General features: G+C 35.3%; 1 protein-coding gene across 6 annotated transcripts in view; it reads right to left on the bottom strand.

Annotated features, from left to right (window-relative positions):
• Positions 1 to 19,382, bottom strand: part of CEP112 (centrosomal protein 112) — a 173,427-nt gene that overhangs the window by 117,335 nt on the left and 36,710 nt on the right. For all 6 annotated transcript variants that reach the window (XR_012634784.1, XM_074922180.1, XM_074922179.1 and 3 more), the window contains 8 exons: positions 18,260 to 18,359; positions 16,927 to 17,045; positions 14,757 to 14,900; positions 11,921 to 12,075; positions 11,458 to 11,587; positions 10,378 to 10,470; positions 9,509 to 9,568; positions 5,612 to 5,691 (listed from right to left, as the gene is read on the bottom strand). Coding sequence is in view for 5 of the 6 variants with exons in the window: in XM_074922180.1 (XP_074778281.1) it covers positions 5,612 to 5,691; positions 9,509 to 9,568; positions 10,378 to 10,470; positions 11,458 to 11,587; positions 11,921 to 12,075; positions 14,757 to 14,900; positions 16,927 to 17,045; positions 18,260 to 18,359 (881 nt within the window). In the remaining variant the exon portion in view is untranslated. The remainder of the gene's footprint in view (positions 1 to 5,611; positions 5,692 to 9,508; positions 9,569 to 10,377; positions 10,471 to 11,457; positions 11,588 to 11,920; positions 12,076 to 14,756; positions 14,901 to 16,926; positions 17,046 to 18,259; positions 18,360 to 19,382) is intronic.

Raw genomic sequence — 19,382 nt, 5'->3', positions numbered from 1 at the left:
CGTCCCCAGAAGAGTTTTAAACAAGTTCAGATGAAGGGTAGAGAAGCAATGGAAAAAAAAAAAAAAAAGAGGTGTTGCTCATTTCTTATATAAACAAACAATTTTATTAAGTGACTTTCAATAAACCAGCTGCTAAACATTTGCTCTGTATCATCACCACTTGCAAAGTGCTGAGATTTGGCTCCGCAGGCAGGTTTTAAAAAAAAAAAAAAAAAGGCAAAGATGGAGAGGGAGAAGGTTGTGAAGCATTTAACTAGATACCGTACACACATTCCTTGACATGTCAGTGTTTCTGCACCTGTAGAGGCAACAGTTCATTTCTCCTGACATGACTTTTTAAAAACTGTTTCTTTCAGTCACACTACAGAAGAGTAAGAACTCAGGAAAGCTATATTTCATTAGCATAATGAAATATTAATTTGCGCATAAGATGCAAACCAAAAAGCATTAAATCAGATGCCACAATTATTTCCAGTATGTGAGAACCATCACAACCATTATCCGGAGACCGCAGTAGCAGCAAGGTGGTCAGTACTTCCATGCAGGTGACAGATGGTAACAGCCTCAACTCTTACATATGTTTATCATTTAGTCCAAAAACTCCATCTCAGGATGGACAAACTCTGTATGTCCCTGCAGTCATAAAGATACTATGGACTCCGGAATGAAAGTGGCACAACCAAACCACATTAAAAACTGAGGTGACCTAAATATATGTTGTATTCACACTTCAAAAAAACCCCAAACATCTATAACTATTTATTTCTACAGTCAAATCCTTCCTGCTTTACTGTTGCATCTTTAGGTTTTTATATATTATTAACAACATATAAATGGACTTCAAACCAAATGCTGTAAGACAAATGTACACCCGATATCCTCCTTGATGTAGGTCAAAGCTGGCAGTTATATCTCGTACACTGATGGAGTGGATAAACACTAATAATGCACATGGCTATTCTGCTCTTTCTTTGGATCATAAAAGACTTTTTTTACCTCTCATCTTAAGCAACAATGTTTTAAGTTTCTCTGTTTATCAGCAAATAAATGAGGCCAGCCTTGGAGTGTATGCTGGCTGCAAATAACACCTGGCACAGAACCGTGATACTTGTACGGGAAGCCTGCGAGATCACGGCTATGGCTACCCAGCTAAGATTAAATTCTGATTATTTAAATTGAGAATGTAATACATATTTATCTCCAAGGTCCTTATTGAACATGCACTCTCAGTGGTGTTTCCTTAAATTACTACTATAATTATTTCTAAGATTTTTGCAATTACTAGGAAGAGCAGTTCACAATGCTATTTTGGAATCAAAACAAACAGTAAAAAAATTTTTTTTTTAAAATAATACTTTCAATATGTCTTCAAACAATTTTACAGTGAGAGGGCTAGAGTTCTTCTTGTTCTTTGAGGACTAGTATCAACAGAGGTAATTGTTTAGTAATCCTTCCATTGAAAAGAAATAGATTTTGTGACTGACACATCAAACTGACTAAAGTATTAACAGCTCCAAATGCTTGCATCTTTTCATGAAAAGAAGTTAGATACAACTTTAGAGCTTTTGTTTAGAAATTGGGACAGATATTTACTAAAAACCACTACTTATAGACACAGCAAAAGTCTTCACAGCCAAAGGATGTGGACAGGTCCAAACTGAATGAAGCTTAAGTACTTAAACATTTTTAAAACACAATTATTTCTTGTGGGAAAGAGGTCTTTAGACCTCTGTGTTAGGTCTGTAGACAAGTGCATATATTTAAAATAAACCTGCAGTACTAGTGCTGGGAACATTACCCAAGTGCAGATTAGATAAGTAAAGTTGCTTCAGAAATGATCACTGAAATAGAAATAAGGATAAAAACAGTCAAAGAGCCTTTAACATACATGTCCCAGCCTCATCTTTAAGCCACATCAAGGCCGTGACTGTTTCCAGTTCCCTAAATTGCCACAAGTCTCTAAGCTTCTTTATTTCAATTCTTCAATAAAACGGGAAATATTTCCCTACAGCCTAGTAAATTAAAATTATGAAGTAATTGGATATTAAAACGTTAGCAGAGGCAAAATAAATATTTTTATTAAATGGCTGCCCAAATTTCACAGAGGAAGACACAGTAGATGATGCCGAGAGCGTTGCATAAAGTTAGCAAGAGCTTTTCTTTCTCTTCCATGTAATTGCTTCAGCAACAAAGAGATATTTTTTTTTCTTAACTTTTTCTGTTGTATTCAACTCAGTCTGTAACGTGACAAATTTTAATGTAACTATACCTCTTTATTTCCTATTCCTGTACATAAAATAAAAGCAGTAAGAACCACAGAGGTTTAGACGACTTGTTGCTCACTCTCATGACGTATTTTATGCAATCAAACTAAAGGGATTAGAGAAACAACCTTTCCCCCCAAGAAATTACACAGAAGCTTTTTAAGAATACTTTGTTATTATACAAATGCACTTTAAATGACATTCTAGAAAAACCCTTGGAGCACTTCTTAGTGGCTTTTGCTATTAGGCAATGCCTACGAGATGCATTGCTAAATTAAATACAAAATTGATATCTACAAGTCACCACCAGTAGTCATGAGACTGGAGCAATTCTTTCGCAGAAGATTTCCTTTTGACCGGTATTTCTACCATAAACTTCAGAAGAAGGAGAAAAAAAAAATACCTTCCATAAACTATGATACGTAAACCTGGCAAAAACTCTGGCAACACGTTTTGTTTTGTTTTGGTTTTTTTTAAAGTGGAAGATACTTTTAGAAATGTGGATTTTACTATTCCACACAAGGTCTCAAATAATTTTCATTATGCAACTGTGTGGATATGTTTGAAACTGCAACAGCACTGTTTGCTGCTGTGCTACTGGAAAAAAAGGAAAAAAAAAAACAAAAACAGAACAAAACCAAAACAGAAACCCACCAAAAATCATGCCACTTCCCCTTCTAGGTGTTTGCAGCTGCCTAGCTACTCAAGATTGAATCCTGTGGCCATTTCAGAATCAAAGTGCATTCAGATCAAAGTAGTTTATGAGAAATCACTGATGCACCTTCTGGGTTCTGGGCTGCAATTCCACAAGGCATCGCTCCTACTGAAGGTGGTGAACTGTATTTTCACCCATCTCAAGGAAGATAAGGTTGTTTTCTAAAGGTTTACTGTGTCTGCCTTGTTATTACTTAATTTGATTCCACAAATAGTCAAAGAAATACAGAAAAATAGAGGATTTTCATATAAAACATCAGATCTTCTGGATTCATATTAATAGCAAGAAACTGTTAAAAAGACGAATTTTTGCAGCAGTGGCAAAAGCAGCCATAAGGAATCCACCCATTTCAGACATAAAAATATTACTGTTTGTTACATATTACGTAAATATTGTACATAAACACAATCATGTAAAATCTTAATATTGTCCAGAAACTTTGATGCTAAATTAATGGCTTGGTTTCCAGAAAGTCAGCCTTGCAGGATTAGCAGTTCCTCTACCCTGGGCATGCGAGTCTGTTCTTAACAGTCGTGTGCACGGACACGTCCGTGGTCAGAAAAGTGCAGATGCAAGACACAGAGGGTTTGCATCAGAGTTGAAATCTGCAAGAACTGGCCAGCAGAATATATGCTGGATTTAGACTGGGCCACTATATTTCTGTAAATACAGTATTTTTAATCTTCACAAGCACAAATCCACCCTGATGACTCTGCCAACTTACTTCTTTCTCCATTCAGACAAAAACATAGATGAAAGCTAATCTTTATTTCTATTCAATTGCAAAATAATTACTTATATAGCACCACTAATTCTATTATTACTCTTAAAATTAACCCCAAATCACTGCTATAAAACAACCAAACCGACAGTGGTATAGATTCATTATTCAAGCGTGAGCTACCTATCTCCAAAATTAAAACATTTTCCATTTTAAATTAGGAGAGTGATATATAATATTAGAAATTGTTACATCATTTTCAACACCCTGAATGAAAAAAAAAAAAAGAAAAAGCATAATGGAAAGAGTGCCATAGGATGTGGAAGAGGACCTGGGAAAAGTACACTGCAATATGAATGGAAGCAGCTTATATTAGAAGACACTTTGAAAACCCAGAATCTGACCCATCCTCAGATTTGGCCAAAGGACACCCACTTACACAAAAGGTTGGGACTGGCCTCTGCCAACATTATATTAATTTGTGGGCCCTGAAGTATCCAGTGGTAAACTGGGCTCTTGTAACCTTAGCCTTTCAAATCCTTACTCTACCCCAAACATTAAATCTCAGCTTAATTACCGCTAGGGAATATCTGAAACAAATGAGGACCTCCTCAGCTATCTACAAGAGCTTCTCAGCACAGTGCTCTTAATTAAAACTAGGTTCAAAATTCACAGCACACTAACCCACTTCACAAACACTTGCCTGAAGAGCACTACCACCTTTAGTCTGCGCTGAGAGCACCCACATGGGGCATAAATTCTGGGCAGCCAGTGGACTGTAAAAATCAGACTTAATTTTTTTTTTACCATAAGTACAAACTGACATGATGTTTGAAAGACATGGAAGATAATTAATGAAACTATATTATCAAGGAATCAGATGTTAAGATACTAAAAGATTAAGTTTAGTCGAGAACAATTCAATCTCCCTAAAATTATAAATAATAGTCAGTGTAAAGAATTTAAAGATTAAAAGCTAGAGTTTTTATTAATGTCTGTAGTGCTTTAAAATAGTCTATGACAAATATCTCAGAGATTATAGAAATAAAGGAATAGACTTCAGCCCTGTGACTTCGTTGAATAAAAGTATCTTCACAATGCCTCTATCAGCCTAGATAAGATACACTGTAAAACTGGGTAGTTTTACAAATAACTTCTGGTTTGTTTCAGAATAATCCGTTTTCCCTAGAAATTATTTCCATAACTTTGAATTTAAACTGGATAAGCATATGGAAATAATATTTTACATAATAAAAATGGAAGCAGAATAACAAGGATTGATCTTGTCATATGTGCATCTGCTGTATGTAAACCACTCCTCCACTCAGAAAACAAACTTGTGATTAGTTTTTTAATGTACAAGGTCAGCAAAAAAAGCTGTTCCCAGTTAGTTAATGAAAAGCGTCTTCTGCTCGCTGCAGACCATTTCCCTGAGCCTTGGCTACATTTGAAAAATAAGTATTCGCACAAAAACCTGTGGTATCAAAGTGGAAAAATCCACATCATCACAAATATCATATACTCAATCAAGTTTAAAATATATTTTAAATATATCCATCTTTCAAATTAAACCTTTCCTCTAAAATAGTCCAAATCAACTAGTCTTTAGCTTGGATTATTTACCTACTATGTATCCATTCTAAATTGAAGACAATTTTATTTGACAGAGCAACACCAGCTGACACCACTGAATCACTTCTGTTTCACTCCTACTACCTGAAGTCAACAAATGTGGGTGGTTTGGTTCTTGCTTCACCTCTTTAACTGTCACGGCTAACTAGAACCCTGAAGATGTGGCTTTACAATGGGAAGATAACCCAGACAAATTATAGAAAGGCAGTTAGATTAGACAAAGCATAAATTTGACTAAAAAATTTGGGATGGTTCAACAAATATTCCATATTCACTTACTTCAAAGTCTCTTCTAGTTTGCGAATTTTCTTTTGAGAATCCCCTCTTTCTTTATCAACATCATTCCGGATGCCATGAATCTACCATTTGAAAGAAGAAGATATCATATTTTAGCTAAAACAAAGTCTGATTTAAAAAACCCAGTTATTTCAAATTATAAAAACTATTTTGCGTATTTCTTTTGCACAGATGTGTACAACCACCTATATATTTCCACAGTTATATAAAATGCAAGTATAAGGATTAACAGGGAGATGAAGTATGAGACTACAGCCAACAGATGTATTTTTCTTCTCAAGATGAATATTATTCTCTAGAATAAAGAAATATCAATAATTACATTAAAAGGAAGTAGATTTTCTTTAGATTAATAAAGGAAAGCATATAGAAATCTGCCTGAAACAATGACATGTATTCTCAATGGTGCAGAGTTCCTACTTACCAATTTGTCAAACTTTTTATCAATTCTTACAACAATAAAATTATCAAATGCAATGATAGTAAATAACGTTACTTTAGAGCAATACATCTCAAACATTAACTATCTGAGGGTAGAGACTCCCAGGAAAAGTAAAAACTGAGGAAAAGTGCTTTACCAAGGAACTCCTGACCCAGTGAGATCAAACCGGAGTGCTTGAATTATTGCGTAAATCTTCATTTTTCCCTTTTGCATCCAGACATTAAAAATGCCATTTGGAAATGCGGGGGTATGGCACTCTTGTGTAAATGTACAACTTAACAAACCCACAAAAAGCACAGAACTCCCTGAAATGATAGAGCATCTTAGCTAATGATTACTATTCCATAGTACACTGTGACCACGTGCTGCTTATAACACGGTGTGAAACCAGAAAAGTTATCTGTCACTCCAATGAATGTGGCAAGACATTAATCCCAGTGCAACCTGAAAGCTTCTGCATCTTGGCATGACAGGAAGAAGCTACCCCATGGTCCTCCTATCTCTTCCTCATCATTTCTTACCTCGAGCAGCATTAGTACATGTCTTCACCTTGAATAATCTTGTAGAACAGAAATCTTCTGCTCCACATAACCTGAGTACACATCAGAGGCTCATTACTGTCTAACATCACGGGTCCTGCCCCTCTCCTCATCTTCCTTTGCTTGGCCACGCTGCTTATCCCTCTTCCTTTCCATTTCCTCATGCAAAATGTACATTTCCGAGTAATTCTTCCCCTCCATGCAACTGCCACTACAACCAGGCAATATCTATACACACATATTATACAAGATACACTGGTACACAGAAGTGAGACAGACAGACCTGTTAGGTAAACATCCTAAAGATACTCAGAGTGACAAAAAACTCTGACGCCCTTTAATTCTCCTCTAATTTTTTGTTGTTTTCCCAGTATATTTTTGTTACCATTTGAATGTGAAATACTATTTCAATTCCTAGTATTTAATCCGTGCAGAAGGAATAAGGCAACTTTCAAGACCTCACAAGGAACACATCCTAGCAATTTGAGAAATTGCTTCTCCCTCTATAAATCAATATAGTCACAAAAAACATGGAACAAAAACTGACTTCCCACTTCCTAAATTCACTACCTAGGAATAGACTTTTTTATGAAGAATTCTTTTCTCTGGTACTTCTGGATCAAGAGAGGAAAGCAGCTTCAGAATCTGGCAACCTCCCAGGCACAGTTCAAACCAGGGGTTTCATAATATCTTTTGCCAAAGGCAGATTTAGTACAAGAGTTTGTTTTGTTACTTGAGAGACCCTAAAAACAATGTGGTGATGTGAAGTACTAAGCATGCTTTTCTTTATCAGACAGGCAGCTCAGGAAATCCTTCATTCACCTACAATCATTTACAGTGTTACATGCTATTAAGTCACTACAATGAAGAAAAATATGTTTTAATAAGTGTATAGGCAGAAGCGTAAGAGTATAGTCTGATGAAAAAACAAACTTAAAGATTCTCAAGCAGTTCCACCTAGGTGTTTACTACATGGAAGTCTGAATATTTAGTTGGTTTAAAAGAACCTCCAAACCGATGGGCTGTCTATCAGACAGTAAAGAAAGTATTGCCAAACCTGGTAAAATTATACAAATTTAACAGCTGGCTCAAGAATGGCTCTCAGGAATAATCTGTCACTGCTCTTACGCTTAGCTGAATGTTTGGAAAACAAGCAGTAGGTTATTTAGAAAAAGCAGGTGTTTCCTTTGCTTGTAAAACCATCTAGCCTAACTGGTTCCTGATTCAGTAGATAAGCACATTTAATCAAATAGTGACATTTAGGGTTACTACCTATTATTTGTTTGATGTTTAAATATCCTAGCAGGCAATAGCCACTGTAGACCAATAAAGATTATTAGATAATGGGTAGGTTCTTAAGTGAACAGATTGCACCAGAGACTTCATGATTCCTTTACTTGAAGATAAGCTTGTTTTAGTATTTTATGGGCCAATCTCTACTATATTATCAATTTCTATCCAGAGATTCTTCACATGTATTTTTTCCTCCTTCTTTCTCAAAAGACTTGATTTCAAAAACATAGTTACATCCAAATTTATGAATGGGCAAACTGCTGTGAAGTTATCTATTAAAAATAAAGGGTCTACTTTCTTGTTTACTGATACAGATTTACAACTTCAATATCTGTGCTTACTGGCGTAGAACGACTGCTGACATGGTCTTAGCCCACGATAAGTAGCGTTCTCCCACCAAATGATCCTCAAACATGACTGAAGAGTCACACAGAACAGGCACCACTGCCGAAAAGTAATATGGATGCATGCACCTTACTGTCCCAATGTGTAAAGTTTAACACTGTAGACGTGAGCCATTTGATGGCATTTGGACTTGATGCCTAGAAACATTACCAGCCACATGTAATCTGTGCTTATCCGCAGGGGAAGTGATGTATTGCAGTAAACCAATGCCTACTATCCTTCAACAGCTAGAAGATATACAAATTATGCTAATATATTTTTATTTTGACCTGCAATATTACTCCAATCCTAGGCTTTTCCTGAGGCCAACATTCATAAAAACCATGACTTGTCTAAAAAGAGAAATGTAAACTAGGATTAGACCAAAACATATCTTGGAATGAACAAGTATTTGACTTCAAGTCAGCAGAAGGCACTAACTCAACCCAAAAGCTCACCACAATTCATGTTGCAAATGCTATTACCAAGTGACAAGTAGCTATGATCACAATTTATTATTTGATGTTTTAAATTTGCCATATTTAGAAATGAAATGTTTGCATACCCCATCCTTTCAATTAAATAAGCATCTAACACACCCTCTTACAAACACTGCATGAATTGAACATATAACACCACTAAAACTGAAATTTAATTTGAAATCTACTGATGTCCAAAGTCTAAAAGAGTAGACAGTTATTTGAAAAGTGCTTTAAGATGAAGTGTTTTTGAGGAAAATTACATTTTCTTAATTTAAGCTTCTGAAATAAAAACAGTGCACGTTGACAATAAATAGAGAACATTCAAATCATGGAGAAGTATGGGATAAAGATATACTGGGGGAAAAGAAGTGTGGAAGAACATATGAACACTGACAACAGATCAGGCTAAGTTCAATTTAGTTCATTATCTTTTCTCTGACAGCAGTTAACATCAGATGCCAACAAAAGAAGAGTATATGCACAGGGCAGGCTTACGCTGGCACTTGTTTAGTAACACCCTCCCAGCCTCCCTCACTCGCCAATAGGTTTCTAGATTCAGAGGTGATATAAACAGCTGCACTTAAAGTCTTCCTTGAAGTCATCCAATTAACTTTTCCAACCCATGTGAAATGCTTGGATTCCGAAATTTACTACTTACTTCAGAATTTCAACCTTCAGCTTCTGTAAACAATAAAATTGAAAACGTGCCTAAGACAATATATTTTCCTGAAAACATTACCTGTTTTTCATATACACGCTCCAAGTGAAGTTTGTCCTGTTGAAGCTTGTATTCTTGATCCTGCAAAGAGATGTGTATTCTAAATAAAGAAATCACATTTTTCTTTCATTACAAAGCGGTCATTAAACACACACACACTTGCTATTATATAGAACATTCTATAAAAAAATTAAATGATCCACCTTGTAGTGGATTTTATTCAAACAATTCTTTAATGTACAAAAAAATTTATACCAACAGCAAAAATATGGACGTATAACAAAACTATCTCAAATTCATGTCTACTAAAGAGAAACAGCAACTTGTTCTCCTGAGCTATTAAAATGCCATCCTGTACTACATCAACTGTGAAATGGAAGACATAAGAGGAAAAGTATATGCCACAACTCAAACGGGATTGATACACGATACAGATGTGGAACTCATTATCCTGAGATAGAAGGATTAATTTAAATGCCTATAGGAAGATGAAATATTGAACTGAACTGTTAAATAGCAACAAAACCAAAAACAATTTGGGAACTTACTTAAAAACCTTTAGAGTTTAGGAAAAAAAAAAAAATTCATAAGCTTTGACATGCTTCCCTATAATCCACTGCTACATGTTTACACCATTTCAACATGTGAATTACAACAAACAGTCACAAAGTTCCTGTGAAAACTCTGCTCTTACCCATGAAGTGATCTCTTAGTCATATTTTAAGTCAACCTTCAAGCATAAGGTGACACTTTATATATTTCTATCAGTAAAATACATACAAAGATGCATGTTATATGTAAGTGCATTTCAGTATGGGTATCTAAACATGCAAATCACCGGAAAAAGTAAAAAGGGCTGGTCACTGCTGAGTAAGAAATTCAGGGCTCACCCTCAGCTGTTGCTGTCTTTGATGTTCTGAATCCTGTAACTGTTGTTTTAATAGAGACACACTATGCCGTAATTCTTCAATCTCCTCAGATGCCTGTAGGGATTTAACAGAAAACAGAATTTTTGTGTTGCATTTCTCATTAGCTCTACAGATACATCTTTTGCGTGTTAAAAATGTCTCTCTCAAAGGTGCCTGGAAATTGGAAAAAATTAACAACTTGAGGAAAAAAACCTGTATGAGTTTACAACTCCACTTAACTTACTTGTGTCTGTCTCGCAAACTTAGAAATGTAAACAAACCCATAAAGTAACCCCAAACTAATAAAAAAACAACTTTGGCACTAACAATTGAAAGAAAGAAGAAAAATACCTTGTAAATTAAATGGAGTGAAGTACCATCAAAGCTCCCAGAATTCTGGTAAATAAATGCAAAAGAGCCATTTGTCCTATGGCTCAAAGGATTAGCAGATTATATGTGAAACATGATCTTTTTCTAGAATTATTTATCTTGAAAATGATATTAAATATATATTATATATCTACCTATGTGTATTCCTAGATATCAACCTGAGATGTTTTTACAGAAACAAACCAAAATTACTAAATTTTGAGTGGAATGTATGCTTGCAAAATTTAAAAATAATTTTTTAAACGCATAAATATTTAACATAATGTTCCACATTAAGAGGCCTGCAGGTCAGTTTCTTTCTGGAAAAATATTTCCCCTCACTGAAAAAGCCTTATGAAAACATTAAGGCTTTAAGTGTGCTGGTCCTCTGTTATCTGGAATTTTTACAGAAGCACAAACAAAATCAGCATATTAACTGTACCTTATCTGAATCTGGTATGGAAATATCCCCTGTATGTACACATACACACACACCCCAGAATTGTGAGTCAACTTCAGATGATTTTTTCAGTCAAATTCAGGAATGGAAAATTAAATCACCATTTTTTTTAAACTTATGCACATGAATAATATAGGGAACTGAAGATCCTTGGATTTATTCATAAGCATTATATTGAGAAGACCACTCAAAAAGTAAAACAACTTTAATGTCTATTATATGTGGAAGCATACCTTAGCTGCAGAGAGAGCATGTTCCTGCTTTATAAAACTGATATCGACATCGTATTTACTTTGTAGTTGCTGAATGTTCTCCTCGTATTCCTGGATAATATGGTCCTTGTCTTTCTGAAGTGAGCTGTGCCTACAAGTAGCAAGCAAACAGAATATGGAAATTGCTTTCATAGTTTGGCATCTTACCTGTTCAGTATCGATTCTACAGAGTATGAAAGTTTGCCTGCACCACGTGCTCATTTTAACAGAATAAAATACTTATAAATAAGGGAAGGATAACCTACTCCTTACAATGGCTGACTGGATCAGTTCCAAAAGGAGTTTTACATCAAATGATCTATTTTTATGACCATTTTCTAATGCCAATTACCATTCACTGAGTTCTTGAAATCAAATTAATAATGCTTGCTTTTGGAAATTTCATATTCTTGAATGTTAAAAACAGCAGCCACTATTAAATTACCTTGCTTTCACATCCTGAAGTTCAGAGCACACCACCTGGTAACGTTGTTCTGCATCAGCCTTTTCCTGAGATAATTTTTGACGCTGTAAATTACTGTTTTCAGCCTCAACAGTCAACTGTTGGACACGAGCATCCAGTTTTTTGATCGTCTGGTTCTAAAAGAATAGGTCATTGTTGAGAAAACACCAGAATAAATTAGGGTATACCCCTGTTGCTATTCAGTAGCCTAGAGCAACAAGGTTCTTTGGTGGTCCAGAGACACAAAAGCTACAATAGCAAAGCTGTCATCAATCACGACAGTAAATTCTGTGTTGTATATAAAAAATAAATCTTCAAAATATGGATGTCTATTCCCTCCCCCAAAGTTACACATCTCCTCCCCTAAGCAAAACAATATGTACAACTGATATCTAAAGTACAAATTTTTTAATATGGGAGAGATGACAGATAATTTTTATGGAAAACTGTAATGGATGAAAATACACGTGAAGCATTTTTAGACCTTTCGTTAACCAAAAGGTTATCACTATCAATACATATAACCTGCACATAGGAAAGAGTATTTGAGGAAAAAACGGTACATATAAAAAGATTTTACTGATCATTATGGTGATGAGGCAGCTATAAAAGTCAGCTAGAAAACATTTTAAACTGTATAGCATCCAGGGAAATCTGTAGTGTTTTTCATGCTAAAATATTCTTCTGAGTACTTTTACAAGCATCATATGTTTACAGACAAAAATACATATATCAAATTTCTAAACTAAATCAAGGAGTGATGCATTTAGGTTGTTAAAGAGTTGCAGATTTTAAACAGCTGCCTTTTATGTGTATACTTTGGCAAAACCACAGCCAAGGTCGTAAACAATAAGATACAGTAATATCTGCTGTGGATTTGCAAGAAACAAGAAGAACGTTATGATAAGGATGCTACATTAACATTGCAAATGCTATCTAGCTATGTTCCAAATCAATTAACAAATACTAACTAAATAATTCACCAGTCATCTTGTAAGCTAAGTATATCATCTCCATTTTATTACTGGAAAATGGAGGCACACAGAAAAGTGTTGGGCACAGGAATATAGCAAATCCGTATCAGGACAGAGCGTGCATTCCTCAAGTCCCTGCTGGTGTACCTTTCCCTAATCCTCTTCCTCATTTCATTTGTTTAATTACAGTCATTTCCTTTCAATAAATTACAAACATTTATCAGAATCATTTATCAGAAGTTGTATCTTTTTCCCAAAACTTCCATCTCCTAACATAAACAATTTTAAAAAATTAGTAGAATGAGAACAGGCAGGTGGCATGAGACCACTCTACTACTGCCCATTCATCCCTAAATTTATGTTAATATGCACGGAAATGAGAGAACTCCTCAGGAGGCTGAAGTCAAAAAATAAGACACAGCTGTCCTTCCAGGATGTACGTATCATAGCTATTTTTATATTAACAAAGGTCCAACGATGAGGGAAGCGGAACAGTATTTTCACCCTCTGTTAAAGTAAAATAAAAATTCAAACATCTGCCATCTCAAGTCAGTGCCTAAATGTCACAGAAGTGTTAAATAAACCTGGACTAATGCAAGAACCTCACACAGCCAGCACGGTCACCTGAACTTTGTCAAGGGGCTTGAGTGTGTTTAGTTTTGGATTGATTTCTTTGCAAAGAACACCACCACAAAAGAAAAAAGAAAAGAAAAAAGAGAGGCACCTAACACATCACCAAATATCATAATTCCTGCCTGGGCCCCCACCTCTCAAGGAGGTTTATGCTTGTTCAATGCACAAAACCCTGCTTATCAGTTCTATGGTATCAGTGCAACTGTTCAGCCAACGTCACTTGCTAACAGCAATGGCATTCTTGACAACATGAAACTCTGAACAAGAAAACTATGAAATACCAAAAAAAAAACCCAAAACAAAAATCAGGAGAGACAGAAAGAGAGAGGGACAAAAACCTAATTTCCAGTGACAGTCTAGTCTTTCATCTTAAGCCCTGCCTTGAACTCTACCATGTTTAATTATTAAATCAGAAGCTGCTCAGCAAGATCTGTCTAGTTTTGATGGTTCTTAAATTCAATCTTGCTGACAGACTGTGTCCATTTTTCTCTGTCTTTACTGTTACCTATGACATACCTACGACATGATCCAAATGCTAATTTTTAAATTCGACATTCATTAATAAAGGAATAAATTTTGCTTGACGTTATCTTTTCACTCATTCAATTTTCTTCATATCTCATCCTGATAAAAAAGTACAGGATGCTTTCTTGAGGACACTTGTTAATTTTTTGCCTTTTACATCATTTATATAGCAGGCACAAAATCCAGATTATACTTGTTTACATGTTTCTAATTATTCTAGGAATGAAATGCAGTAACTTAGAATAATACAATAATTATTTTAAAAAACATTTTCATTTGATCTTTAAGCTAATAGAAGCATTCAATCATTCAAAGAAGAGGTGGGTAAGAAGTCACATGTATCTATGAAAATAGATGTACTATGCAAATCTTTCTTTATAGTGTACAAACCTAGAGAGACAAAAATTCTCCTAACTTGAATCTAAAACCAGTAAGAAATGCTAGAAACAGTCCTTCAATATAAATACTTATCTGTGTAATATTCACTGAAGGGCTGTACTCCAGTGAATTTTATCCAGGGGGAAAAAAATCCTTGGTTGGACTGGCTGCCAGGACAGAACAACTGCATTGCACTAACAAGAATATTTCTCAGCCCAACAGTATTTATGTGCACTCTTGCACAAATGCGTGAAATTTGAATACTGTAAGAGACTCTTGCTGTCTTGACATATTTACAAAAAACTTACAGTTGACTTTATCTGTTCCAAATAATCTTCCTCCATTTTGCCAAGACGGGCATTGGTGTCATACAGCAGTTTCTGCATATCTTCTGTGTGCTTCTTCCGAATATTAAACTTCTCCTTCTCCATCTCAGCCACAGCATTGTGAAGCTGAATCAAAAAAACATTACCAAATAATAAATAGCACATTAAAATAGCATTTATAAGTATTATTATAGTATCTAAACAGGATAACTAACAAGCACAGGCCACATTTCTGTCCTCCATAACAAAACTACATCCATGTCTCACTAGATACATCTACTATGACTCTATAAAGTGGTAATTTAGAAGTCACTTAATAATGCTCAGACTGCTTAACTTACCCATACAAATTACAAAAACACATATTTTTGCCATTCTCTGCTGTTCTCTTTGTTTACATTTGAAATGAACACCAATGACTGCTGCACAAAATAAATAAATTTCTGCTACAGAACTCGTAACACTCTCTCCAGACACTTACACTGTCAGTTTATCTGCCTCTCAATTTGTAAGAAGCTGGAGAACCTTGACTATCTACATCTAATGAAAGGATTATTTGTGTCATTACTAACCCTCGATTTATATTCTAAATGCCAGTGGCCTCCCTTTCTAGTTAAGCAGCCTCAAATCTGAATTTTCTATCTGTTCAATACTAAAGAATAATGTCATGTCAAATCAGCATACAAAACTTGCATGGTGTATTGGTTGTGTAACAGCTGTTACATATTCCTCAAGTTTCTAACAAATCCATTTCACACAGGTGAAGGAGAAAGCTTCAATATACAAAATAAAAGCATCATCCTAAACACTTTGCTAAAATCAGGGTAATTTGCAAAAGCATAAATTTTTCTTTCCAACATATAATCTAGCAAAATCCTGGGTGTCTCTGGATCTGGACCATTGTTTAAAACTTCAACAGCGTGCAATAACTCAACATAGAATTTTTCATCCAGAAGATAAGAATGCTAATAAATTACAAGTATCAGGTATATACTGCGGTTTTCAAAAGATTTGTTGAATTTGAGATCCTTTTAAAAATAAACTGGGAAAATAAATAAATATTTCATCTCCATGTGCATAAAATATAAATAAAGCCCAAAAATCTGGGAATGTCTCTACCTCCTGTACAACAGACTACAGTAATATCTGCATTATTGTCAGAAAAGTCTATTCAAATAACCTGTCCTATTCAAAGAAAAAAATACACATAAGTAGTAGTATATAAAGTTATAAAAATATTGCACTGTTAACTTCTATTATACTTCCATCATATTTCCCACTATCCATGTTTTTCCATAAGACATGTGGTTTGATTTCGCTTCTATAATTTCATGAAGTTAAAATTAATGCTAGACTTTCAATTTGCCTTCTTGCCTGCACACTGGCATCCTTGATGACAATTACAGCTGTAGGAACAGCACTTGCTAGGTAACTGCAAAAAGTGAGATGACTTTGGGCTGAAAATAATGTTTCTCTAAAACAACAAAAAAAACCCCACTTAACACTGAAGCCTCAAAGCCTTAAGGACAAAGGACAACATTTATGATTTATCTCCTACAAGACAAGAATTAAAACCACATCACTTCCAGATGCAGGGTTACAAAATTTAAATTAGACAGCATACTTCATCTACAAAAGGAGGTGATTTTGCCCTTTTTGTGACCTTCCCTCTCCTGAGAGGGTTAAGCAAGACAAATACTGACAATAATCTGGACAAAGGTGAAGCTGTCGTGCCACAAACATGCCTTTCTCTCTGCTTTGCTGCAGTCTTGAGTCTAACGATAAATAAAAACGCATTGAAGAAGCCATGACCCAATGCAAAAATAATAGTTCAAAGGAATCACCGTGGCAGCAGGTAGCAGCAGGTTTACCAAGATTAAAATTCCATGTCAGGTCAACCAGAAATAAACACTTCCCCAATACACCCAGAGACCTGTCAAGAGGGCCAGATCAGCTGGGTGGGTGTCGGTGTGCAAGCATCAGCAAGAAGAGTCTTGCAAGATTACTCCAGAAAAAAAAAAGAATCAACATAAAAAAATATCACTGAAAGTAACATATTCCTTGTATTTTTGTTTGGTTTTAAGTGACAAAATCTATTAGCCCAGATATACACTGTAGGAGTCTTTCAAAGAAAGAAAGTATTATTCATTACCCTTTTCTCCCACTCGTTGTTCAAAGAATCATTGCTTTGCTCACACATCTTCTTTAACTCCACAATCTGCTTCTCTTTTGCTTCTCTGACGACTTGTGACTCACGAACAAGAGTCTGAACTGTCAAAAAAATGGGAAATAAACTACCATTCAAGACATACCGTTGGGATTTTTCGGTGTTGGCGACAGATGCAGATTACATTAGGTCTCCAATTGACCCAGCTTTCTGATAGTTTTTGGCTCTTAAAGATACTTAATGTATGTGCTTCTTTAAAATGTTGTACTTGGATTCTGTGTCACTAAAATATTGCAAGGTGTTCTCTCTTGTCTGTATTATTCAGAAAGGATTTCATACTGAGGTTTCCTTACTGAAGCAGTAAATACACATCAACAAAATCCCATAACCTAAAGAAAACAGGCATTTTTAACCTGATTTTATGTGCATTCCTTAGGAGAAAAGGTTCCTGTGAAGGTTCAATGCCCATGATATACAAGGAAATCAAGTTCCCCAACTTAAATTGCAAGTGATTGCATCAAGAATTCACAGTCTGACAAACTTTGTGGAAAACAAATGAGGTACATATTCACTTTTCAGAAGTGACTGATGATTTTCACTGTCTGGCAAGAGCGTAGGCGACTCAAACACAACCTGTTACAGCTGAGCACAACCACCAGCCCACCAGCAGAAGCACCAGATCCCTTTTGCCGGACAATTTACTTGGCCAAGGAGCAGGAAACAATATACATGAAACTCTCTCCTTTTTTCAGACGTGCGTTACTAATCTCGTGTGTTCTTTTACATTGTGGTTTAGTCCATAGTGTAAACAGAATCCAAGGAATACTAAAAGCAACTAACATTCAAAAACTGCTGATAAGCCATGCTCAAGCCAAGTTTTGTACTTACGACATATTCAAGGCTACTACTCATGGTTGAAATCTCTTGCCGCAATAGTCCTAAATACATAATATGTTGTGGTTTGATTAAAATGTACTGAATGTAAAAATAAATTAACCTTGAGCCAGAGATTCCAAAACGTTTGGAATAAATGGTCAAAATACTTCAGTATCATCAAAGAAATTTTTTTGGCGACTCTCTTAAACCCGTAAGTATTAAACATAAGATTATGCTGACTCTTGGAAAAATTCGTTTGGAAACTGGACAGCAAAGACAACTGGACAAGCCTCTAAAAACCTAAAGGGAAACATTAGGTCAAGACTTGCAAATGAAGAAAAAAGGGACATCTGCACCTAGAAGGAACATATAAGCCCACAGCCACAAGAAGGATGCAGTACACCAGCATGCAGAAAAGAACAACCATGAAGATAAAAATCACCTTTTTTCTCCAGTTTTCTAATTGTCTCCTCAGCTTCATTTTGTTTGTTTTTGTAGAGGGACTTCAAGACTTCTATTTCATCATTCTTTCTATCCAAAATCTGTAGGGAAAATTCACAAAAGTCGAAAGAACCCAAAACTACAACCAGTACACAAAATCATACACACTGATCTCTGTCAAAGGACCTGCCCTCAAGAAGTGCTTAGGTCGTGCAGGACTAAGTGATTAAACCAACATAATTTTTGTAGCTAAGACTGCTGAGTCACAAACAAAGGATTGATTTAGATAAATGTAGGCAGTAGAGTACATCAAAAAGACCCCCCCCTAAAACTTGAAACTCCTTTTTTATTTTCTTTTAAACTTGGGCAAATCCAATGTTGCTTTTGTTGAGTTTGTGAATTTTGTAGTGCTGCTACTGCAAGTAGAAAGTATTTGTTTTCCTTTTCATATTATGTTGCCCAATACTATTTAAAAGCATCTAAAATTCTCAGCAGGTTTAAGAAATACTTAAATAATTGCTGAACTTCATTAAACTCTTTTGTGCTTCGCCAATTGCTATTCTTGGCATGTATTCCAAGAAACAATGGGTTGGAATAGAGCAGATATACGAGGTGTAACTACATTCATATTTCTGTACACGATTTTGGAAAAAAAAAAAAAAGCTGGAATATTTGTGCACTTTGAGATAGTATTTTATTTAAACTTTGTGTTCAAGATAAACATTAAATTCACAGAAATTTTATAACAGTGCCCCAAATCTCTCATCAAACAAAAGCTTTCATCTTAAAACAATATTACTCCATCTGCATTAAATGTTTTGTGTCTTTAAAGATTAATACGACACTATTTAACCTTTTCTAAAATATCCAACGTTATTAAGCAACTTCAAAAGATGGAATTCTAACATCAGTTAGAAAAGGATGACAACTCAAGGGATGAGAAAGCATTTAAACTATTCCTAATTCTCACAAAGCTGTTTCCTTTAGACTCGCAGCTTTGCTAGCTAGTTATGCTTGCAGACTTTTGAGAACAGATGAGCCAAATATGCACCTGACCAAATATTAACATCCTTTCAGGAGGCTTTGATGTGTCATAGTGTCGTGTCAGCTAACTTCCTCCAAGT

This window comes from Athene noctua, chromosome 18, assembly GCF_965140245.1.
Source record: "Athene noctua chromosome 18, bAthNoc1.hap1.1, whole genome shotgun sequence".
In the NCBI taxonomy this organism is placed as follows: domain Eukaryota; kingdom Metazoa; phylum Chordata; class Aves; order Strigiformes; family Strigidae; genus Athene; species Athene noctua.
Note: the sequence above shows the minus strand (reverse complement) of the source record. Positions and strands in the feature narration are given on the sequence as shown.